Genomic DNA, 24,083 nt, shown 5'->3' with positions numbered 1-24,083 from the left:
GAACTGAATTGTAGACGTATAGATGAGCAGATTTATAGATGAGTAGAAGTAGATATATAAATGTATAGATGTGTAGATGAGTGTCGCAGGTCAAATGTTCTGGACCAGGTTCTTCTCCTGCCCGATTGTTTCTGTTCCTGCAGATGATTCCATCCTAACTCGACCCCGCAGGAGGATCCACCTGTTATCTGACCCCTGAGGCTAAACTGGGACCAGTCATTACTAATTCGGACAGGTGAGCAGCTCAATCCTGGCTTCGCTGATCTGTCCTGTTATAGATGTTTTATTACTCGTGGGACCGGCGCAGACACGCTGACATGATTGTTACTGGAATTTTCAGTTTACTGTAATTTGATCTGAACCGGGTCCAAATGTGTGACATCATCAGGGTGTGGAGGAAGTTCAGGAGCCTGAAGAACTGTGGAGGTGAGGAGAAGGTTCCTCCCCATGATGAGTTCCTCTGTCTGCTCAGGAGGAACTGACAGAGTTTTAATGTCCCATCACAGAATTGTGAAGAAACGACGCAACCAGAGAGGAGGAGGTTGAAGAAGTGGTGAATCTGCAACAATAAAACCCAGATTACAGTTTGATTGAAGCCTCATTTTCTTTGATGATGGTGAATTTCATCACTTTCGCTTTGAATATCGGGAACCGGAGACTTCGGACTCGCTTCTATTGCGGCGGAGAGCGGAAATGCTCCGGACCAATCAGGTGTGAGAGGAGGCACGAGGCCCCTTAAAGCGCCGCCGTCGGTGGCGGTGACCTCACTCTTCCAACACCATGCGCGAGCTGTGGGTCTCGTGCCTCCTCTTCTGCTTCGCTGTGACGTCGGCAGGTGAGAAACCCACCGTGGAGGCGGCTTTGATAGATTATTGATGATTGATTATTGTTGGCGCTTGTGGCGCAGTCATTGCGAGGAATAACTTGCGTTATTAGTATTCTCGACGGAGGAAGAAATCACACCTATCACTCGGTCATCATTGGACCGGAACTAACACAAAACTTTATTGACAAATCCACATTTATACAGAACAGTGCAGTGACGTATGAGATCACATGTCAACACCCCCACTTGATCTCGAACTCTACAGACTATGCAGCTTATAAACAACTTCTATTCTTACATACATTTTTTTCACCAATATATATGTATGTGTCTATAGCTTTACACACCGAACAGATATTTAACACATTTCTCCATCCTGAACTTTGTCATCGGTTTGGTCATGATATCGGCGACCATATTCTCTGTGGGACAATATTTGATTGTTATCTTTCCATCACTGAGAGCTGAGCGAACAAAATGATAACAAATGTCAATATGTTTGCTCCTTTGACGGCTCACTGGATCTTTGGAAAGAGCAATTGTTCCTTGGTTGTCTACAAAAATGGTAACTGGTGTCAACATACACTCATTTTCTATTTCACTCATTAACTGTATCAGATACAGACTCTCCTGTGTGGTTGCAGCCAACGCCACATATTCAGCCTCACATGTTGATAAGGCAACAGTGACCTGTTTCTTAGATTTCCATGAAATAGTCGGTCCGCTGTCAGTTAAGCTCACACAAAACCCTGTGGTGCTTCTCCTGTCACTCAAATCGGCTCCCCAAGCAGAGTCGCTGGAGGCACTGATCTTTAGGTTTGTCTTCGATTTTCCATAACAAAGTTTGTGATCCATTGTTCCCTTCAAATATCTCAGTACATGTTTGGCAGTTAGCCAGTGTTTTTCATTTGGTTCAGATAAATGCTGTGATAATCTGCTCACTATCCAACATAAGTCAGGTCTTGTACATGTCATTATGTAAATAAGGCTTCCCGTCAATTCACGGTACATCCTTGCATCAACTGGATCAGCTTCACTGTGATGATCGAGCTTTTGTTCACATGGTGTAGGCCTTAATTTACAGTCAGACATTCCAAATTTTTCCAGTACCATACTGATATATTTGCTCTGGCTCATTTTTATAACTCCTTCACCCTGTTCAAAGTCAACGCCTAAAAAATGTCTTATTTTTCTGAGGTCTTTCATTTTGAATTTTGCAGCAAGTGTTTTCTTGGTATCGGATAGTAATTCATCATTAGTTGCAGCAATAATAAGGTCATCGACCCATATTATTAATATTGCTCTCTCTTTTCCTGCTTGCTTAGTGTACACACAATGGTCGGCTGGATATTGCACAAAACCATTTTTCCATTGGTGGTTACTTAGCATCAGGTTCCAATTCCTACCGGATTGCTTCAAGCCATACAGTGATTTGTTCAGTTTACACACGAGTTTTTCACCAATGTCTGAGCGTTGCTCAAAACCTTCGGGTTGTTCAATATACAGTTCACAATCGATGGGAGCATGTAGATAAGCTGTCTTGACGTCCATCTGATACATTAAGATCATGTTGTGCTGCCACTTGCATCAAAGCACAAATCGAAGTCAGATTTGCTGTTGGAGAGAAAGTTTCCTTGTAATCTACTCCCATCACTTGGTTATAACCTTTAGCAACATATCTTGCTTTGTAGGTCTTTGTTTCATCAGCACTATTTTTGATGGCATAGACCCACCTACCCCCCACTGCATGTTTACCTTCTGGTAGACAAGTCAATGTGACTGTATCATTTTCATTAAGAGAGTCTCTCTTCTTTCATAGCTTTAGCCCAAGCATCTGAGTTGGATGAACTAATAGCTTCTTTGAAGGTTTGGGGTACATCGTATGTTCTGTAACAATAGTCAATATCCTCTGTTAACATCTGGTCACTTATTTCAGATACATAATCAGAGAGGTACAACGGTGGTTTTCTTTCTCTTTTAGGGTATTGAGACTCGCAACCTCCTCCCTCTATCTGAATTTGCTGTTCATCAGAAGTCTCTGTCAGAGACATTTCTTTCTCTTCTTCTATTAAATCTGCGCTTGGCATGGTAGACTCATCTCTTCTTCTGTCAACATCATCGCCAATTATTGTCAGATCAGTCTGGGTTTCTTGTTCAGCAACATTTCTTGTAGCAAACTTGACAAGTCGATGCTTCATTACTTTCTTTGTATCTGGGTAATAGACTAGATAAGATGGACTATTTTTGTCGTATCCCACAAAAATTCCCTTATCACATCGTGAGTCTAATTTCTTTTTGTCATGTCTATATGCAAAGCATGTAGAACCAAAAATCCTCATCTTGGACAGGTTTGGTTTCTTTCCTGTCAACATGAAGAAAGGGGTTTGTTTTGTCCTGGTATTGAAACACCTGTTGCGTATCACCGCAGCAGTCACTACAGCGTACGTCCATAACTCTTTTGGTAGGTTGCTTTCTATGATCATGCACCTCGCCATGTCAAATAAGGTTCGCCAATTTCTCTCCGCGGTGCTGTTTTGATGTGGTGAATACGGTGCGGAGGACTCGTGTCTTATGCTGTTTTTGTTAAGCAAAGCTTGGAACTCTTTTCCTGTGAACTCTGTGCTGTTGTCTGTTCTAACACACTTCACGTTTCCATAAGGAGCAACATCAGCAAAAAATCTTTCAGTCGCCTTTACAGTGTCATTTTTAGCTTTGAGAAAATACACGAATACTGTACTGGAATAGTCGTGAGTAAATGCTAGTGTATATCTGAATCCATCGTTAGCAACTGGACCAACAGGGCCAGCTAGATCGGCATGGACTAGTTCAAGCGGTGATTTTGCTCGTGTATCTGGCTCTCTGTTCCTGGTTTGGACAAATTTTCCTTGTGTGCAGATATCACAACTCAGTTTGGATTTACCCACTTTACCCTTAATCTGCATTCCCTCTACGACATCCTGTAATTTACAAACATCTTCATAATTACAGTGCCCGAGGATTCTGTGCCATGTCTGAATATCAGTACAACTGTTACAACTCATCAGTTACATCATTTACAGTATTCAAATAATAGAGTCTGTTGTACTCTTTGATGTCAAACCTGGTCCCGCTCTTGTGGATGAGTTCACTGTGGCCTTCTCTAAAGTTGACTGAGGCTCCTTTGGTCGTCGCCGCCTTTACGGAGAAAATGTCCTGTGGATACGTCGGAACGTAGAGCGCCTTCTTCAGCGTGGCTTTCATCCTCTTCCCCTCGCGATCCACCAGCGTCACCTCGGCGTCGCCTCTCCTCAGCGCCGCGCCGTTTGTTCTCGTGCCATCGGCCAGTTCAACTGTGTGATTTTGGGGCTGGAATGACTCATCACACTTAAGGAACTTTTGTACATCCGTTATTACATGCGAAGTCGCTCCAGTGTCGACCATGAGTCCCCTGTGCTTCAGGCCAAATTGACATTCACTCACTTTAAATGCGTACGATTGTTCCTCACAGATGTCATCTGCTGCTTGTTTTATGTTATCCTTCTTTTTGCGTCGACACGATGCATCCTTGTGTGTAGAACTTTTACAATATCCACACCATTGTGTCTTCCTTTCTTGGCGCTCATTTGGACATACACGCGCCTTATGTCCTTTCTCGCCACACGTGTAACATGTAATCTCTGGACATGCATTTCTCTCTCTCATCTCCAATCTGAGACCTAGCCAGATAACAGACCCTTTCATGCTCAGAAACCGTGCGAAACTTTTCCATGTCCTCAAAAGTTCTTAGCTTTGTCTTGAAGTCGGAAAAAGTTAGAATATCATCTCCTTGAGTGATATGGATGGAAAATGGTTTATAGGCCTCAGGTAATCCTTTTAACACCATGGCAATCAAGAGCCCATCACTGAGTGTCTCGTTAGCATTTCTTAGAGCTGTTATTGCCGTCTCAGCCCGGATAATAGAGTCTGTGACACTTTCACTCACCGCTTTCTGCAGGGATGTTGGCTCGGTGTACAGGCTTATAATACGGGGTTTTCCTTTACCGGCATAATGGTCCCTTAATATCTTAAGGGCTTTTCTCCCGTTGTCAGCCGCCTCTCTCATAATAAGGGACAAACTTTTATCGTCCAAAAACTGGATCATTTCGGCATACGGCTCCTCGTTCTTCAGGATATCCGCCTCCACGTTGTCGGCGGCGGGTTCATTTAGAAGAGTTTCTTTTAGCCCCAGTAGCCGCATGTGTGCTAACAGCTTTGTCTCCCACAGCTCGTAGTTTCGCTCGTCTCCGTCAAAACACAGTCTCACCCATCGGTTACCTACAGTGGTGGTCAAAAGTTTACACTTGTAAAGTGTAAAGAACATAATGTCATGGCTGTCTTGAGTTTCCAGTTATTTCTACAACTCTGATTTTTCTCTGATATAGTGATTGGAACAGATCCTTCTTTGTCACAAAAAACATTCATGAAGTTTGGTTCTTTTATGATTTATTATGGGTAAACTGAAAGTGTGACCAAATCTGCTGGGTCAAAAATATACATACAGCAACATGAATGAGCAATTTTGGAGACTTAGAAAGTTGTGTCAATGACATGAGCTTCATAGCATGGCCTCTTAACTTCTTGTGAGTGATCATGAGTGACTACAGCTGGTGACTTCTCTGAGGCCATTTAAAAAGGGCTCATTGGATAAAAACACCCACAAACGTCAAAGGAGCTCAGCACAGATCTGAAAAAGAGAATCATTGACTTGGAGAAGTCAGGAAAGTCACTTGGAGCCATTTCAAAGCAGCTGCAGGTTCCAAGAGCAACAGTGCAAACAATTGTTTGGAAGTATAAAGTGCATGGCGCTGTTTTGTCACTGCCACGATCAGGAAGAAAATGCAAGCTGTCACCTGCTGCTGAGAGAAAACTGGTCAGGAGGGTGAAGAGTCAACCCAGGAGCACCAAAAAGCAGATCTGCCAAGAATTAGAAGCGAAGGTGTCAGTGTCCACAGTCAAGCGTGTTTTGCATCGCCAAGGACTGAGAGGCTGCCGTGCAAGAAGGAAGCCCTGCTCCAAAAGAGGCACCTTAAGGCTCGACTAAAGTTTGCTGCTGATCACATGGACAAAGATAAGACCTTCTGGAGGAAAGTTCTGTGGTCAGATGAAACAAAAATTGAGCTGTTTGGCCACAATGCCCAGCAATATGTTTGGAGGAGAAAAGGTGAGGCCTCTAACCCCAAGAACACCATGCCTACCATCAAGCACGTGGTGGGTATTATGCATGATTTACAGAGTCAATGGGACAATGAAGAAGGAGGATTACCTTCAAATTATTCAAGAAAACCTAAAGTCATCAGCCCGAAGGTTGGGTTTTGGGCGCAGTTGGGTGTTCCAACAGGACGATGACCCCAAACACACATCAAAAGTGGTAATGGAATGGCTAAATCAGGCTAGAATTAAGGTTTTAGAATGGCCTTCCCAAAGTCCTGACTTAAACCCCATTGAGAACATGTGGACAATGCTGAAGAAACAAGTCCATGTCAGAAAGCCAACAAATTTCACTGAACTGCACCAATTCTGTCAAGAGGAGTGGTCAAAGATTCAACCAGAAGCTTGTGGATGGCTACCAAAAGCGCCTAATTGAAGTAGAAATGGCCAAGGGACATGTAACCAAATATTAGCATTGCTGTATGTATATTTTTGACCCAGCAGATTTGGTCACATTTTCAGTTTACCCATAATAAAGTCATAAAAGAATCAAACTTCATGATTGTTTTTTGTGACAAAGAAGCATCTGTTCCAATCATTCTATCAAGATTCAAGATAACTTTTTGATCCCTTGGGGGTGTCCACCAGGGAAATTAGCATCTCCAAAGATCAGAGGAAAATCAGATTTGTAGAAATAACTGGGACCTCAAGACAGCCATGACATTATGTTCTTTACAAGTGTATGTAAACGTGTCGCCTGGGCCCATAACCTGTTGGCGCTTGTGGCGCAGTCATTGCGAGGAATAACTTGCGTTATTAGTATTCTCGACGGAGGAAGAAATCACACCTATCACTCAGTCACCATTGGACCGGAACCAACGGAAACTTTATTGACAAACCCACATTTACACAGAACAGTGCAGTGACGTATGAGATCACATGTCAACAATTATATATCTGATGGGAGGAGTTGGAGGTTCCGCGTGCAGGAGGCGGCTGCTCACGCGCCTCAGCATCTCCCGCCTCGCACGGATCAATATAGTGATTAGAGTTTGTAGCGTTCGGATCAAAGCTGTTCCCGAGCTCGAGGCTGGTGAGGACTTTAGATGCTGCAGCAGCCCTGCAGGTCCCCCAGAGCCCGTCATAGTCGCAGTGACCCCGGAGCAGCAGCAGCTCCGGCTCAGGTGTGAAGGTGTGAGAGTGACGTTGCTGTTTGATCCTCCAGAGCCGAAGCGCATCAGGATGGTGGTGAAGGAAGACAGCGAGGTCGTGTTAAACTGCTCCGCTTCCGGCAGCGTCAGGGACCAAGTGTTCGACTGGAAGAAAGACAAGAACGTGGAAGTCTTCCTCTACGACCAGGGCAGCATCTATGGGAGCGGCCTGAGCGGCCAGAGCAGCCAGAGCCCCCAGTTCGTTGGACGAGTCGCTCATTTTCCAGAAGCTCTGGATTTGGGAAACGCGTCGATCAGGATCAAAAAGGCAGAAATAAACGACAGCGGGATTTACACCTGCACATTTCCACGTTCTTCTCCAGTCCTACGATCTGAGATTTCCCTTCTGGTGGGTGAGTTTCTCCACCCAACACACAGGAAGGTGTTTCCACAGGTGACACTGGCGCCAGCGTGACGTCAGCGGCTGAACGCTGGTGGTAAAAGCGTGAAAGAGCTGAGGATGGGCCACATTTATGGACTAGAACAGACATTATATCAGTGCCCGAGACTGGTTAGGATCCTTTAGTGAAGCAATAATTCATCTGTGGTTAAGCCGTAGTTAAGCCACGCCCCTTCCGGACAGGTAGGTTCAAATAGATAATATAAATACGACAAAAGGAAATTAAATAGAGTCAAAGAGGATTTAATGTTCCGAAGTTGCATCTAATCCGACGGGAGCAGAAGACAAATGCAACAGTCTGCACACACAAAGCAACATTTACATATTTACACTGGAGATTGGAACAAACATCACGCTACAAACATGTGGAGATGAGCAGAAGCTGAAATATAGAATTAAATCACAACACAACGCTTCTATAAAACAGTCTGATCTGTGACAGATGTCACAATGTTGTTGTCTAACATTCTGTCCTTTGTGTTTTTGCCTTTCAGAGTGCATCTTAAAAGTTCGACCACCGGGAGAAGGTGAGTGCAGGAATCCTGGAAAAAGGTCGGATTAAATGAAGTTTTCCTGTTTTTACACAGACAAACAGATGAGATTGTTTGATGCGTTTGTTAATGTGATAAAAGGGGAATTAAATGTGATATTTTGACCATTTCAACCATTTTAATTGGAACTTCATTTTAATGTTTTCTATTTTAATCAATTTAAGAGTTTAAGGTTTTTACTTTTATTCAGGTGTCAAATGATGTTTAACAGGATTTTAAATAATCAGTTTAAAAAAAACTGAAATTTGGAGTTTTCTCCTACATTTAAACGATTAAAAGCCCTTAATTTCCCCTCAAAGATCATCTTTCCATTTTGATTTTCTTTAATGACCCATTTGTGACTGTGGATGCTCACAGGTGCCTCTCCAGAACCGCTGATCTGGATCGTTAATGGAGGACCAGACCGGGCGCTGCTGCAGTGTGAGGTTAAAGGAGCTCATCCCAGACCTGCTGTCCAGTGGCAGGACAGCTCTGGACGTGTCCTTCCTGCTCAGGAGACAGAGTCTGAAGAGAGAGACGGACGCTTCTACGTCACTGTCAGAGCCAACGTGAGCAGGAGCGGCGACTACAGCTGTGTGGTCACACAGGAGGAGTTTTGTCACCAGATTAGCTCAACTACCTTCGTTCCCATTGGTGAGTTATGGATTTACACTACAGCTACTAATAATTAATATTTGTAATTATTTTAATACTTTAAACTGTTTACAAACGGCAGTAAAATTCCATCAGACTGCACAGGAAGCTGCAGCGCAGCAGACAGGATGTGACATCATAGCGTGATGACACACCTGTGAGTCCCAGTCAGGTGATGCAGCTGCTCTGCTGGTACCGGTCAGACGTGACTGGACTCACCTGACCGGTGCAGCTCTGCCAGGATCCTCCACACGTTCTGGTTCCATGAAGTCTCTCAGAAGTGTCTCTGGACCCGATGGTCCTCGGATCAGCACCCACGACGAGCCTGGAGGGAGATTAGAGCTTTCTAACGATGACGCGGTCAGACGAGCACCAGCGTGACAACGGCTGCTGTGTTCCTCCTCTGATCCTCATGTTAACACTTATTGTGCTTATTAACGACAGATTAGTCAGATTATAAATTGGCCTGTTAATGAGTGACATCAAAGCTTGTGTGACATCATCTCTCAATGATCCAGTTTTCACCAAAATCCAGAGAATTCAGCAGAATCCAACGTTGTTCAGAGTCTCTGCTGTGGTGGCCAGCAGGGGGCGCTGCAGAGAACATGAGGGGAATTTAATTTAATTAATTACAGGACAGGTCAGATGGGATTTTGGTAAAAGTGATTAAACTCGGTTAATTTCTTCATGATCGTGGTCGTTGTTGGGAAATGTTTTATATTAACGGGTCAGAGGGCGGAAACGTTGAGTTCTGATGAGCCTGGATCACTAACGGTCATTTTATTCTGGTCCACACACACACACACACACACACACACACACACACACACACACACACACACACACACACACAACACCACACACACACAAAAATATTTATTTTTATGTGGGGAAACTCCTCAGAAAACAGAATTATAATATTTAATTGTGGGATTATTAAAGATTAATGAACACATTCAAACTAAAACTTAATTTTGAGCAACAAACAAAAGATGAAAAGACGTCAAACAGATTAAAGTGTCGTCCAGTGAGTGATGCTGATAGACTGTTGCTATGGCAACAGGTCGTCATGATGCTGTTGCTGACAGGTTGTTTTAATGACTGATGATGATGATGATGATGATGATGAAGAAACAACAGTGGTGTTTATGGTGGCGCTGACCTGGTGTCTCCATGGTGATGAAGGTCTCCTGATGCAGCAGCTCAGGTGCTCACAGGAGCTTTAAAGGTGCCTTTACTCCTCCCGTCAGGTGAGTTTCAGCCAATCAGCTGAGGCCTCCAGGTGATGACGTCATCACTTTAACAGCCCATCAGACCTGCAGCAACTGATTAAACCAGGAATTAATCAGGAAACTCAGCCTGGTTTTAAACTCTCTGAAATGGTTCAAATTCACTTTTCAGAGGAAATGAAGAGAAGATGAAAACAGAGAGAAAGAAACGGAGACGACTCGTCCTCTTTAACTCCTCCCTCTCTTTCAGGGTCGTCCACGAGCGTGCGTGATGGAGTTATTGGCGCTCTAGTTATGCTGGTTGTGCTGGTTCTGCTTGTTGCCATCGCAGCCGTCGTTGTTTACTTCAAGTTGAAGGCTGATAAAGGTAATATTAATGAAATAGTGTAAATGCTTAATGGTGGAAATACTTGTAATGATCAGAGCACCTACGTGATGTTTGATGGTTGAAGCTGGAAGCTGCTGGAATCATTCTCTCCTGTCTTTAGGTGAACGGGCAGAAGCTTCTAACCAGTCCACCACTGACGCCTGCCCACCTGCTCCAGACGATCGGTCGGGTTGTCTGGAGAACCAGGCACCTGGGTCTGATTGACGGGTCCGATTGTCCACCACAGGTTCTGTTGGTTACAGATGTATTTGAACGCTCCGCAGCAGCCGGAGCTGATGTTGCTGTAATCATTCCTGAAAACATTCCCATTTCATATTCCCAGCTCTCAGCCACTGATGGCTGCACCCACCTGGGCCAGAGCTCCTTTTGAAAATGAGTCCAACTTCACCTCATGTCTGACTTCTTCAAACATTCTGGAATTTTACATGAATGTAAACGGGAGATTTTGTCATGTGACAGGAAACGGGAAGCTTTTATTTATGATCTGACGCAGGAATAAACAGCTAATTTGTACTTTAAACGGCTTCAGCTGGGACTCATGGCACTGTTACTTATTGTTTGTCTGTTGCTACTTTATTTTCATGGTTAAAAGTTGATGATTTGTTAATCGTAATTTGAGGGAAACGTGGGTCCGTTCATGATCGGCTCCGTTTTACTGCCCCCTGCTGTCGGTGTTCAGAATTACTGGAAATGCAGCTAATGTGAAAATGATCCATTTCAGTTTTTGCTTTACAGTGATCCCTCGCTATATCGCGTTTCATCTTTCGCGGCTTCGCTGCTTCACGGATTTTTTTTGCGAGTCGTTCGTTGCAGTTCTCAAATATAATCGAAGGTGGCATATCCGTTATATAAAAATCTTCTTGCTCAGAAAAAGAAAGAGCGCCAACAACTACCCATAACAACGTTCTTCTCTCGGAGAAAGACTCCTGCGCCTTCAGTAGAAACAGACGCTCCAGCGGAGCGGAGTCAGGACGAAGAGGCGTAGATGTGTAGATTAAAATCACCAGTTATTAAAATCCTGTTGTATGTAGCGTAAATGATTGATAAAAAATTCCAAAAATTGGCTGATAAAGGAGGTGGAATATTGGGGTGGTCTGTAAACTGTTATGCATAGAACAGGAGGGCTGCTAAAAACAAAGGCATGATGCTCAAATGATGGAAACTTATTAAAAGAGACCTCACTTGATGACATTTGGGTCCTTGTTATTGAAGCGGTTCCACCTCCTTCGTTTACTGTAACAGATGTGTTTAAAAGAGAGCGCACGTTCAGCACGGCCATCTTTATGTCCGTGCTGAACGTGCGCTCATCCTGTCTTTTCATGGGAACGATAAAAGCACTGTTGCGTCTGAAACAGTCCTGGGTTTCTGTCAGTATGAAATGATGGTGTCAATGGAGTGAATGAGCTGTGATGCTGATGGCAGACATGGGAGTAGTGATGGAGAGGCATGTATGGTGCAGCGTGGGGGGGGGGGGCGTAGATGTGAGTGAGTGGGGGGCAGAGTGGTGGCGTGCATGTGTGACCAGTGTATGTCTGCGTTGTGTTATTTTTGTGGTTGTGGTGCGTAGAGTAGCCACGGGACACAGTTGAACTTTTGGAGGCACTCTCCGTTTAATCTGGTCAAAATAAAACAGCAAAATTAACATGTGCCGCTATTTGCTGATCCAGCCCAAACTGCAGAGAAGACAACATGGAGTTAGCACCATTGCACCTGTTCACATCAAAAAACACTACATCGGAGCAACATCAGAGCTCAATATAAACTTGAATAGAACTGTAGTGTTATAAGAGTGACAAATTAAGACAAAATAATAACAAAAAGACACTTAAAACAAGGGATTACAAAAGATGACTGACCTCTCCCCAACACGAGAATTGCAAAAGGGAAGAGGGAGTCGCGACCCTCGAATTTATACAGGTGCACCAAGGGGAACACACGAAGAAGAAATAAAATACAGAAGAAGTGACTGGAGGACCAAGACAGCACAGTAAAACAAACACCAGGTATGTTCAACAATAGTAAACAAAAGAACAATTTTGTGTAATTATAATACAATATTATATGTCCCTGTTACACATATCTACGTTTTAATCTATTTTCCAACCTTTAAAATGGTCAGAAACACAAAAACATCACATTTGTCCGACAGCACATAAAAGTTTCAAGATTCCAAAACTATGAAGCTCCTGGTGCGGCTGCATGAGGGGGTCGGGCCGGAAGTAGCTGTGGGTCCGTCTTCTAAAAGTGTCCCCCGCTGCTGCGCTGCGGTTAGTTCCACAACACGCAGCACGTTCAGTTTCAAACTCTGAAGATGAGTTCAGACGTTTGTGTTGGAAGTGTTTGTGTACCTTTACGAAATCTGCAGAACTCGATCCAGTCGGTCAGAGACCGAGTCAAAGGTAAAGATCACTTCAGACGGATCTAGAAATGGCAGCTAGCTAACGCTCCTCAACGAGCTACTGGCCTGATGTGTCGCTCAAGTGAAGATAAAATCGTGACCGTCGCCAATAAAACAACACTCAAACCTTCATTTAAACCGTTTTAATATATCACATATCTCAGACAGTACAGAGATTTAAAGGGTTCAGTGATCCTCTTAGTTGGTGCCCAGATGGGAGTGGTGAAAGATGCCATCGAGGAATTGGAGGTACACTCACACACACACCCTCCCATGATGCCAGAATTGTCCTCCTCATTGATCTGCTCCTCTTTCAACACTTGTTTCATTTGTAAATTACAATATTTAAATATCAGCCAACACTGATTAGAACACGTTCTTGATGACTTCCCCACGTTGCCATGACAACCATAAATGAGGCAATTCTAAGACCAGAGACCGTAATTGTTTTCCTATTTTATGTAATTAAACTCTAATTAAACTTTAAACTTTTGTCTTCCTGTAATTAATTTCGCCATTTCTAAATATAATTGATCATCTAATACATAGGTGTCAAACTCTGGCCCGTGGGCCAAATTTGGCCCGCAATGTAATAATATTTGGCCCGCAAAGCCATACTAATTGACTATTAGAGCTGGGCCGTCGGTATTGTTAAAGCGCATGTGCTCATACTACAAATACCAGAATTCTCTGCTGGTGTTTTGGTGTGAAAATCCACACTCCACATCATGTATAGATGAGTAGATGTATAGATATGTAGGAGTGTGTAGATGTATAGATGAATAGATGTATAGATTTGTAGGAGAGGAGTGTAGATGTATAGATATGTAGGAGTGTAGATGTATAGATGAATAGATGTATAGATTTGTAGGAGTGTAGATGTATAGATGAGTAGATGTATAGATATGTAGGTGTGTAGATGTATAGATGAATAGATGTATAGATTTGTAGGAGTGTAGATGTATAGATGAGTAGATGTATAGATGTGTAGGAGTGTAGATGTATAGATGAGTAGATGTATAGATGTGTAGGAGTGTCCTGCACTCCATCCACCTCCTGACTAAAGCACATGCACGCCACCACTCTGCCCCCCACTCACTCACATCTACGCTCACCCCCCCCCACGCTGCACCATACATGCCCCTCCATCACTACTCCATGTCTGCCATCAGGATCACAGCTCATTCACTCCATTGAAACCATCATTTCATACGGACAGAAACCCAGGACTGTTTCCAGACGCAACAGTGCTTTTATCGTTCCCATGAAAAGACAGGATGAGCGCACGTTCAGCACGGACATAAAGATGGCCGTGCTGAACGTGCGCTCTCTTTTAAACACATCTGTTATAGTAAACGACTTAATTTTAGACAGAAACCTCGATGGTATTCTCCTTACTGAGACATGGCACTGATGCACCTGCTGTTCTCACAGAGGCTTGGGGGTGGGTGGGGGGGGGGGCAGGAAAGGAGGTGGAACCGCTTCAATAACGGACCGAAATGTCATCAAGTGAGGTCTCTTTTAATAAGTTTCCATCATTTGAGCATCATGCCTTTGTTTTTAGCAGCCCTCCTGTTCTATGCATAACAGTTTACAGACCACCCCAATACTCCACCTCCTTTATCAGCCAATTCTCAGAATTTTTATCAATAATTTACGCTACATACAACAGGATTTTAATAACTGGTGATTTTAATCTACACATCAACAACACCGTGGACCCAGTGTCCAGAGAATTTTTAAACCTCCTTCACAGTTTGGATCTTAAACAACCGACCCACAGCAGAGGGCGCCCTGGACCTGGTCATAACCTACGGCCTGTCTGTGGGTGGGTCCCCTGGACCTGGTCATAACCTATGGCCTGTCCGTGGGTGGGTCCCCTGGACCTGGTCATAACCTATGGCCTGTCTGTAGGTGGGTCCCCTGGACCTGGTCATAACCTAAGGCCTGTCCGTGGGTGGGTCCTGGACCTGGTCATAACCTACGGCCTGTCTGTAGGTGGGTCCCCTGGACCTGGTCACAACCTACGGCCTGTCCGTGGGTGGGTCCCCTGGACCTGGTCATAACCTATGGCCTGTCTGTAGGTGGGTCCCCTGGACCTGGTCATAACCTACGGCCTGTCCGTGGGTGGGTCCCCTGGACCTGGTCATAACCTACGGCCTGTCCGTGGGTGGGTCTCCTGGACCTGGTCATAACCTACGGCCTGTCCGTGGGTGGGTGCCCTGGACCTGGTCATAACCTACGGCCTGTCCATGGGTGGGTCCCCTGGACCTGGTCATAACCTACGGCCTGTCCGTGGGTGGTTCCCCTGGACCTGGTCATAACCTACGGCCTGTCCGTGGGTGGGTCCCCTGGACCTGGTCATAACCTACGGCCTGTCCGTGGGTGGGTCCCCTGTTGTGGATCTGGCCGTGTCTGACCACTTTTGTGTGTTTTTTAACATCACCAGTTTTAACCAGCAGGGGGCCCCTGTGGGAACGGTGGGGAGACGCTACCTGACTCCTGAAGTGGCTGCAAATTTTATCCAGATCTTACAGAGCACTCCTGCAGAAATTTTACCAGCATCGTGTGATTTTATTGTTGACACTTTTAACAATAAATTAAAGTCAACGCTGGATTCTGTGGCTCCACTCTTCACAAAAACAGTAAGAACAAAACGTGCACCACCGTGGAGAAATGAAGAAATTAGAAAACTGAAAAGATCCTGCAGGAGTGCTGAGAGGAGGTGGAGGAAATCCAAGCTGACCATTCACAAAGAAATATTTTATCAACACCTCAAAACCTACAACAACACAATCAAGCAAGCAAGAACTTCTCATTTCAAAAACTAATCTCAACAATAAAAACAACCCCAAATTTCTATTTTACACAATTGAGCTTTTAACCAATGGTAATTTTAACAGGTGTCCCACAACAACAACTGACACCCTCTGGGAGACCTTTGCAGACCACTTCAGGAGTAAAATCGATGCTATTAGATCCAGTCTTTTATCCCAACAAATTTTAATCACCAACACTCCTGGATCGTTGCATCACCTGAGGAGACAAGGAGAGTTTTGTCCTGGTTGATGCGAGGACACTTGGTCGAGTTTTCTCCCCAGTGAGGCCCACAACCGGCCTTTTAGACCCAGTTCCCACACCGTCTTTTAAAGCATTTTATGATTCTTTGAGGAACATCTTCTATATATGGTGAATTGCTCTCTTCAGACGGGTGTCTTCCCCACCTCCTCCGGTGGTGAAGCCCCTTCTGAAGAAGAGCAATCTAGACCCCAGCGTTTTAAATAACTATTGGCCTGTATCCAACTGACCGTTTTTAAGTAACATTTTAGAAAAACTTGTTTTTAACATAGTGAATGATTTTTTAAACTCAAAGGACATTTTAGAGAGACATGAGTCTGGTTTAGGATGAACCACAGTACAGAGACAGCCCTTTTAAAGATTTTAAATGACATCAGGTGTAACCTAGACAACAAAAAGCTCACGGTGTTGGTTCTGCTGCTGATCTGACTGACCGCCGCCTTTGATACAGTCGACCACCATATTTTATTGAATAGACTGAAGAACCTGGTCGGCCTCTCTGGTACTGTTCTTAACTGGTTCACCTCCTACCTTACTGATCGAAGCTGATGTGTAAGTATGGATACATGCTCCTCGAGAATCCATGAGACAAAATGTGGGGTTCCCAAGGGTCAATCTTAGGTCCAACCCTTTTTACTCTTTCCATGCTTCCTCTTGGGGACGTCATCAGGAGCCACGGCATCAGCTTCCACAGCTATGCTGACGATACGCAGCTGTACATCGCCGTGGCTCCTGGTGACACAGGGCCAGTTGATGCCCTTTTTAACTGTATTCTAGATATCCAGTCATGGATGGCAGAAAACTTCCTACAGCTCAACCAGGACCAAACAGAGGTCTTAGTCACTGGTCCTGAAGGTCAGAGAGAGAAACTTGTACCAAAATTAAAGGATTTTAAACCATCTCAATCTGTAAGAAATCTGGGTGTGATCTTTGACTCTGAGCTTAGTTTTATCCCACACATCAAAAACATAACAAAGGTGGGTTTTTACCACCTGAAGAATATAGCCAGAGTCCGCCCGTTTCTCTCTCAGGCCAGCACGGAGGTGCTGATGCACGCTTTTATCTCTTGTGTCTAGATTATTGTAATGCCCTGCTCTCTGGTCTTCCAACAAAGAGCATCTCTAACCTACAATTATTACAAAACTCGGGTGCTGACGAGGACCAGAGGGCGGGAGCACATCACACCAGTTTTAGAATCGCTGCATTGGCTCCCCGTGCGTTTCAGGATCGATTTTAAGGTTCTTTTATTCGTTTTTAAATGTCTTAATGGTCTTGGCCTGACTTATTTATCCGACCTGCTTCTATTCTATCAACCCTCGTGGACTCTGAGGTCCTCCGGCACCGGCCTTTTAACCATCCCACATGTAAGCTCTAAACGCACGGGGAAGCGGCCTTCAGTTATTCTGGTCCCCGACTGTGGAACAGCCGGAGAACCTCAGGGCCGCAGAGACTGCTGAGGTTTTTAAAAAGAGGCTCAAGACACACCTTTTTAATCAGGCCTTTAACTGATTTTCTGATTATTTTTAATTTCTTTTATGTTCTCATGCTTTTTTATGTCTTATCCTTATTTGACTTGATACTTTTACTGTTTTACTCCCTCAGTTCTTAGTTTCTCAGTTTGTAGCTTTTATACCTTTTATCCCATTTACTGTTTTAGTCCTTCAGTTTTTAGCTCCAGTGTTTCCTCATGGTGTTTCCTCATGGTGTCTCCTCATGGTGTTTCCTCATGGTGTCTCCTCATGGTGTTTCCTCATGGTGTCTCCTCATGGGTTTCCTCATGGTGTTTCCTCATGGTGTTTCCTCATGGGGGCCTGCCAGGCTGGGAGATGTTTCCGGTCTACCGCTGGGGGTGCTGTCCCGTGGACAGCTCTGGCCTGGGGGGTTAGGGGGCTCTGTGCCTTGGTGTGGAGCCTCCGGTCTGTCCGGGTCGGGCTGGTCTTTGTGGCGGTACCACCTGTGGCCACGGACCCTGACCTCCCTCGGCCTGGTGGGCCTCCAAAGGTGGCGTCTCCTTCGCCTCAGGTCTCGGTGCCCAGCCATGTCTCAGCTTGTTTGTGTGTGTGGGTGTGTGTGTTTAAGTGTGTGTATCTGTGTGTGTATCTGTGCGTGTGTGTGTATCTGTGTGTGTCCTTTTCTTGATTCTCTTGTTTGTCTTTGTTGTTTTGATCCTCTGTGAGGCACTTTGTGCTACCCAGTGTATGAAAAGTGCCATATAAATAAAGATTGAATTGAATTGAATTGTAGATGTATAGATGAGCAGATGTATAGATGAGTAGAAGTAGATATATAAATGTATAGATGTGTAGATGAGTGTCTCAGGTCAAATGTTCTGGACCAGGTTCTTCTCCCGCCCGATTGTTTCTGTTCCTGCAGATGATTCCATCCTAACTCGACCCCGCAGGAGGATCCACCTGTTATCTGACCCCTGAGGCTAAACTGGGACCAGTCATTACTAATTCGGACAGGTGAGCAGCTCAATCCTGGCTTCGCTGATCTGTCCTGTTATAGATGTTTTATTACACGTGGGACCGGCGCAGAAACGCTGACATGATTGTTACTGGAATTTTCTGTTTTCAGTTTCCTGTAATCTGATCTAAACCAGGTCCAAATGTGTGACGCCATCGGGGTGTGGAGTACTGAAGAACTGTGGAGGTGAGGAGAAGGTTCCTCCCCATGATGAGTTCCTCTGTCTGCTCAGGAGGAACTGACAGAGTTTTAATGTCCCATCACAGAATTGTGAAGAAGAAACGACACAACCAGAGAGGAGGAGGTTGAAGAAGTGGTGAATCTGCAACAATAAAACCGAGATTACAGTTTGATTGAAGCCTCATTTTCTTTGATGATGGTGTGAATTCATCACTTTCGCTTTGAATATCGGGTTGTTGTGTGTAATGGCACTCCATCCTCATTTAACGTACCATTTTTAAGCTGCAGACACAGTAATTCTTCACTCGCATGACATGAGATGTAATTCCATTTTAAGTCTTTATATGAATTCCAAAAGATTACAGCTCACATAACGTGACGGTAAGAAAACGTTGTGCTCCCGTATCTAATGCAGCTCACCTGGCCTGACGCTGCGCATGCGCTCTTAAGTCAATCTCAGGGAGCGGCATCCAAAACTTTACATCAACAATCCTTTTTATATTACGAGTTACACAATAACATGCACCATGCATCAAACAAATACAAATTGCAAACATAAATTGCACGTCATTTTTACACACATCAATTCTGCTCTATGGCTCTTACATATCCGGCCCCTAACTGGGTTAACTGTAAGATTACACAATTATCAATTTAACTCAAAACTAAGAGCCATCAAATTAAAACTATTAACAGAATAGAAATAATCTTTCTTAACTAAAATAAATCTTTTCTTACATATTGTCCATTGTGTTTACATGGCTTCCTGCAAAAGGCATAACTTCTGCACAGACCTCTCCAGGGTGCTGTTTTTGTCTGCAACTTCACCCTCACAACAGTTCCACTGGAATCAGGGAAAGTTTGTATTATTCTTCCCATGATCCACGTGCTTCGTGGGGATGAACTGTCCACTACTAGCACCAGTTTCTTCCTGAGGTCCTCCGTACAGAACGTGGCTGTACTCCCGGGATCCATAAAGGCATATGTCTCTATGGACCTTCCACTGTTGCGGGACTTCACCTTTACAGGAACCACGGGTACCAAGCAGTCCGTTTCTCCGGCCCCAGTGTATCCACACACCTCTTGCTTGGCTGAACCTGGAACTACAGACATCTCTTTATTCTGAGTATTACCCTGATTGGTCACAGATGTGGTGTTCCTAGTCTCCTCATTCTGATGAAGAATGTCTGGGTGTCTCCGTGAACACTGTTTACATATTATTTTCTTCTTACAGTTCTGGCTAATATGCCCCCGTCTTAAACACCCGAAACACAGTCCCTTCGTTTTCAATACATCAAGACGTTCCTTGTTTGGTACGTCCTTGATCTTGCTACAAGATTCCAATGTGTGATTCCCTTGACAAAATAAACATGGTGTTTCAAAAGCATTTCCTGTTTGGGCTGAGTTTGTTTGTTTCAGTGTTGTAGCTGCACTCTTCTTTCCTGTTGTCATATTAGTTGCAAAGCTACTTCCTTTTGATACACTCTTGACCACTTTCTCATTTTCTTTGCCTTTTCCTGCTGTAGATGTGTTTTTGCCCTGTAGGTCACCAAAAAGTGGATTACTTTAGTTTCAGTTTCTCTTTCACAGCCTTAATACGCGCTTCCTCCATTTCCAGCTCATGTTTCTTTTGCAAAACTACACCACGTTCCACTAAACCACAGAGCTTGGCTTCTTCAAGAGCACAAACTGATGAATGAGTAGACATGACAGTTGAACGTACCGCACGGGAACCATTCTTGTTTATAGGCTGGTTGGAATTTATCCCCACTTGTGATACACTATCTTCAGGCCCAATCTCTTCCTCTACTTCCTCTTCTTGGTCTGTGGGCGTAAGCTTGAAATCTCCTGCTCCATCCATTTTTCAGTTTCTTCAGTAAACTCACTGATGACCATCATTTTGGGCTCAAACCAGTTCCTAATAACAGCCTCCTTCTCTTCTTCAGACATAAGACCTCCTATTTGCCTATTTATCTCCCTAAAGTCCAGCACACTGGCGTTGAACTTATCCTGCATTATTTCTTGCACTGTTGGCAGATTACCAGCTTCAGTGCTCGGACTGTGAACTTCCCTCATTAGAGTTGTGATTCGAGCCAACGTTCCTCTTCCGGTGCCAAGTAGCCTGTGCAGTTTATCCTCAATTGCTTTCACAGTTAACTTGACTGTTTTACTCCCTCAGTTCTTAGTTTCTCAGTTTTTAGCTTTTACACCTTTTATCCCATTTACTGTTTCAGTCCTTCAGTTTTTAGCTCCAGTGTTTCCTCATGGTGTCTCCTCATAGTGTTTCCTCATAGTGTTTCCTCATGGTGTTTCCTCATGGTGTTTCCTCATGGTGTTTCCTCATGGGGGCCTGCCAGGCTGGGAGATGTTTCCGGTCTACCACTGGGGGTGCTGTCCCGTGGACAGCTCTGGCCTGGGGGGTTAGGGGGCTCTGTGCCTTGGTGTGGAGCCTCCGGTCTGTCCGGGTCGGGTCGGGCTGGTCTTTGTCTTGTGCGGTACCACCTGTGGCCACGGACCGTGACCTCCCTCGGCCTGGTGGGCCTCCAAAGGTGGCGTCTCCTTCGCCTCAGGTCTCGGTGCCCAGCCATGTCTCAGCTTGTTTGTGTATGTGTGTGTTGTCCTTTTTCTTGATTCTCTTGTTTGTCTTTGTTGTTTTTATCCTCTGTGAGGCACTTTGTGCTACCCAGTGTATGAAAAGTGCCATATAAATAAAGATTGAACTGAATTGAATTGAATTGTAGATGTATAGATGAGCAGAAGTAGATATATAAATGTATAGATGTGTAGATGAGTGTCGCAGGTCAAATGTTCTGGACCAGGTTCTTCTCCCGCCCGATTGTTTCTGTTCCTGCAGATGATTCCATCCTAACTCGACCCCGCAGGAGGATCCACCTGTTATCTGACCCCTGAGGCTAAACTGGGACCAGTCATTACTAATTCGGACAGGTGAGCAGCTCAATCCTGGCTTCGCTGATCTGTCCTGTTATAGATGTTTTATTACACGTGGGACCGGCGCAGAAACGCTGACATGATTGTTCCTGGAATTTTCTGTTTTCAGTTTCCCGTAATCTGATCTAAACCGGGTCCAAATGTGTTACGCCATCGGGGTGTGGAGTACTGAAGAACTGTGGAGGTGAGGAGAAGGTTCCTCCCCATGATGAGTTCCTCTGTCTGCTCAGGAGGAACTGACAGAGTTTTAATGTCCCATCACAGAATTGTGAAGAACGACGCAACCAGAGAGGAGGAGGTGAAGAAGAAGTGGTGAATCTGCAACAATAAAACCCAGATTACAGTTTGATTGAAGCCTCATTTTCTTTGATGATGGTGAATTTCATCACTTTCGCTTTGAATATCGGGAACCATTCTTGTTTATAGGCTGGTTGGAATTTATCCCCACTTGTGACTCACTATCTTCAGGCCCAATCTCTTCCTCTTCTTGGTCTGTGGGCGGAAGCTTGAAATCTCCTGCTCCATCCATTTTTCAGTTTCTTCAGTAAACTCACTGATGACCATCATTTTGGGCTCAAACCAGTTCCTAATATCAGCCTCCTTCTCTTCTTCAGACAAAAGACCTCCTATTTGCCTATTTATCTCTTTAAAGTCCAGCACACTGGCGTTGAACTTATCCTGCATTATTTCTTGCACTGTTGGCAGATTACCAGCTTCAGTGCTCGGACTGTGAACTTCCCTCATTAGAGTTGTGATTCGAGCCAACGTTCCTCTTCCGGTGCCAAGTAGCCTGTGCAGTTTATCCTCAATTGCTTTCACAGTTAACTTGACTGTTTTACTCCCTCAGTTCTTAGTTTCTCAGTTTTTAGCTTTTACACCTTTTATCCCATTTACTGTTTCAGTCCTTCAGTTTTTAGCTCCAGTGTTTCCTCATGGTGTCTCCTCATGGTGTTTCCTCATGGTGTTTCCTCATGGTGTTTCCTCATGGGGGCCTGCCAGGCTGGGAGATGTTTCCGGTCTACCACTGGGGGTGCTGTCCCGTGGACAGCTCTGGCCTGGGGGGTTAGGGGGCTCTGTGCCTTGGTGTGGAGCCTCCGGTCTGTCCGGGTCGGGCTGGTCTTTGTGGCGGTACCACTGTGGCCACGGACCGTGACCTCCCTCGGCCTGGTGGGCCTCCAAAGGTGGCGTCTCCTTCGCCTCAGGTCTCGGTGCCCAGCCATGTCTCAGCTTGTTTGTGTATGTGTGTGTGTGTCCTTTTCTTGATCTCTTGTTTGTCTTTGTTGTTTTGATCCTCTGTGAGGCACTTTGTGCTACCCAGTGTATGAAAAGTGCCATATAAATAAAGATTGAACTGAATGAATGAATTGAATTGTAGATGTATAGATGAGCAGAAGTAGATATATAAATGTATAGATGTGTAGATGAGTGTCGCAGGTCAAATGTTCTGGACCAGGTTCTTCTCCCGCCCGATTGTTTCTGTTCCTGCAGATGATTCCATCCTAACTCGACCCCGCAGGAGGATCCACCTGTTATCTGACCCCTGAGGCTAAACTGGGACCAGTCATTACTAATTCGGACAGGTGAGCAGCTCAATCCTGGCTTCGCTGATCTGTCCTGTTATAGATGTTTTATTACACGTGGGACCGGCGCAGAAACGCTGACATGATTGTTCCTGGAATTTTCTGTTTTCAGTTTCCCGTAATCTGATCTAAACCGGGTTCAAATGTGTTACGCCATCGGGGTGTGGAGTACTAAAGAACTGTGGAAGTGAGGAGAAGGTTCCTCCCCATGATGAGTTCCTCTGTCTGCTCAGGAGGAACTGACAGAGTTTTAATGTCCCATCACAGAATTGTGAAGAAGAAACGACGCAACCAGAGAGGAGGAGGTTGAAGAAGTGGTGAATCTGCAACAATAAAACCCAGATTACAGTTTGATTGAAGCCTCATTTTCTTTGATGATGGTGAATTTCATCACTTTCGCTTTGAATATCGGGAACCATTCTTGTTTATAGGCTGGTTGGAATTTATCCCCACTTGTGACTCACTATCTTCAGGCCCAATCTCTTCCTCTTCTTGGTCTGTGGGCGGAAGCTTGAAATCTCCTGCTCCATCCATTTTTCAGTTTCTTCAGTAAACTCACTGATGACCATCATTTTGGGCTCAAACCAGTTCCTAATATCAGCCTCCTTCTCTTCTTCAGACAAAAGACCTCCTATTTGCCTATTTATCTCTTTAAAGTCCAGCACACTGGCGTTGAACTTATCCTGCATTATTTCTTGCACTGTTGGCAGATTACCAGCTTCAGTGCTCGGACTGTGAACTTCCCTCATTAGAGTTGTGATTCGAGCCAACGTTCCTCTTCCTCTTCCGGTGCCAAGTAGCCTGTGCAGTTTATCCTCAATTGCTTTCACAGTTAACTTGACTGTTTTACTCCCTCAGTTCTTAGTTTCTCAGTTTTTAGCTTTTACACCTTTTATCCCATTTACTGTTTCAGTCCTTCAGTTTTTAGCTCCAGTGTTTCCTCATGGTGTCTCCTCATGGTGTTTCCTCATGGTGTTTCCTCATGGTGTTTCCTCATGGGGGCCTGCCAGGCTGGGAGATGTTTCCGG

At 44.7% G+C, this 24,083-nt stretch overlaps 2 protein-coding genes and 2 long non-coding RNA genes across 9 annotated transcripts in view; 3 read left to right on the top strand and 1 right to left on the bottom strand.

Moving 5' to 3' along the window:
• Positions 1–24,083, bottom strand: part of LOC130523864 (hemicentin-2-like) — a 174,734-nt gene that overhangs the window by 122,754 nt on the left and 27,897 nt on the right. The window lies entirely within an intron of this gene.
• Positions 29–11,074, top strand: LOC130523865 (butyrophilin-like protein 1). 6 transcript variants are annotated; one of them, XM_057029468.1, is made up of 8 exons: positions 29–235; positions 341–426; positions 507–835; positions 7,218–7,556; positions 8,098–8,130; positions 8,512–8,787; positions 10,267–10,383; positions 10,505–11,074. In XM_057029468.1, exons 3-8 carry the CDS (start codon positions 781–783, stop codon positions 10,606–10,608), a joined length of 924 nt encoding a protein of 307 aa, XP_056885448.1. In that variant the 5' UTR covers positions 29–235; positions 341–426; positions 507–780; the 3' UTR covers positions 10,609–11,074. The 6 variants fall into 6 exon arrangements, with proteins under 6 accessions (XP_056885448.1, XP_056885449.1, XP_056885452.1 ...); XM_057029472.1 differs by having other exon boundaries at positions 30–235; positions 10,520–11,074; XM_057029471.1 differs by having other exon boundaries at positions 30–235; positions 10,517–11,074.
• Positions 12,661–18,615, top strand: LOC130523873 (uncharacterized). Its single transcript, XR_008950035.1, has 3 exons — positions 12,661–12,803; positions 18,254–18,345; positions 18,458–18,615. It is a non-coding gene; the product is annotated as an uncharacterized LOC130523873 (long non-coding RNA).
• LOC130523878 (uncharacterized) lies at positions 15,004–15,412 on the top strand. The gene is made up of 2 exons (XR_008950041.1): positions 15,004–15,162; positions 15,265–15,412. It is a non-coding gene; the product is annotated as an uncharacterized LOC130523878 (long non-coding RNA).

Source organism: Takifugu flavidus, chromosome 4, assembly GCF_003711565.1.
Source record: "Takifugu flavidus isolate HTHZ2018 chromosome 4, ASM371156v2, whole genome shotgun sequence".
Taxonomy (NCBI): Eukaryota; Metazoa; Chordata; class Actinopteri; order Tetraodontiformes; family Tetraodontidae; genus Takifugu; species Takifugu flavidus.
Note: the sequence above shows the minus strand (reverse complement) of the source record. Positions and strands in the feature narration are given on the sequence as shown.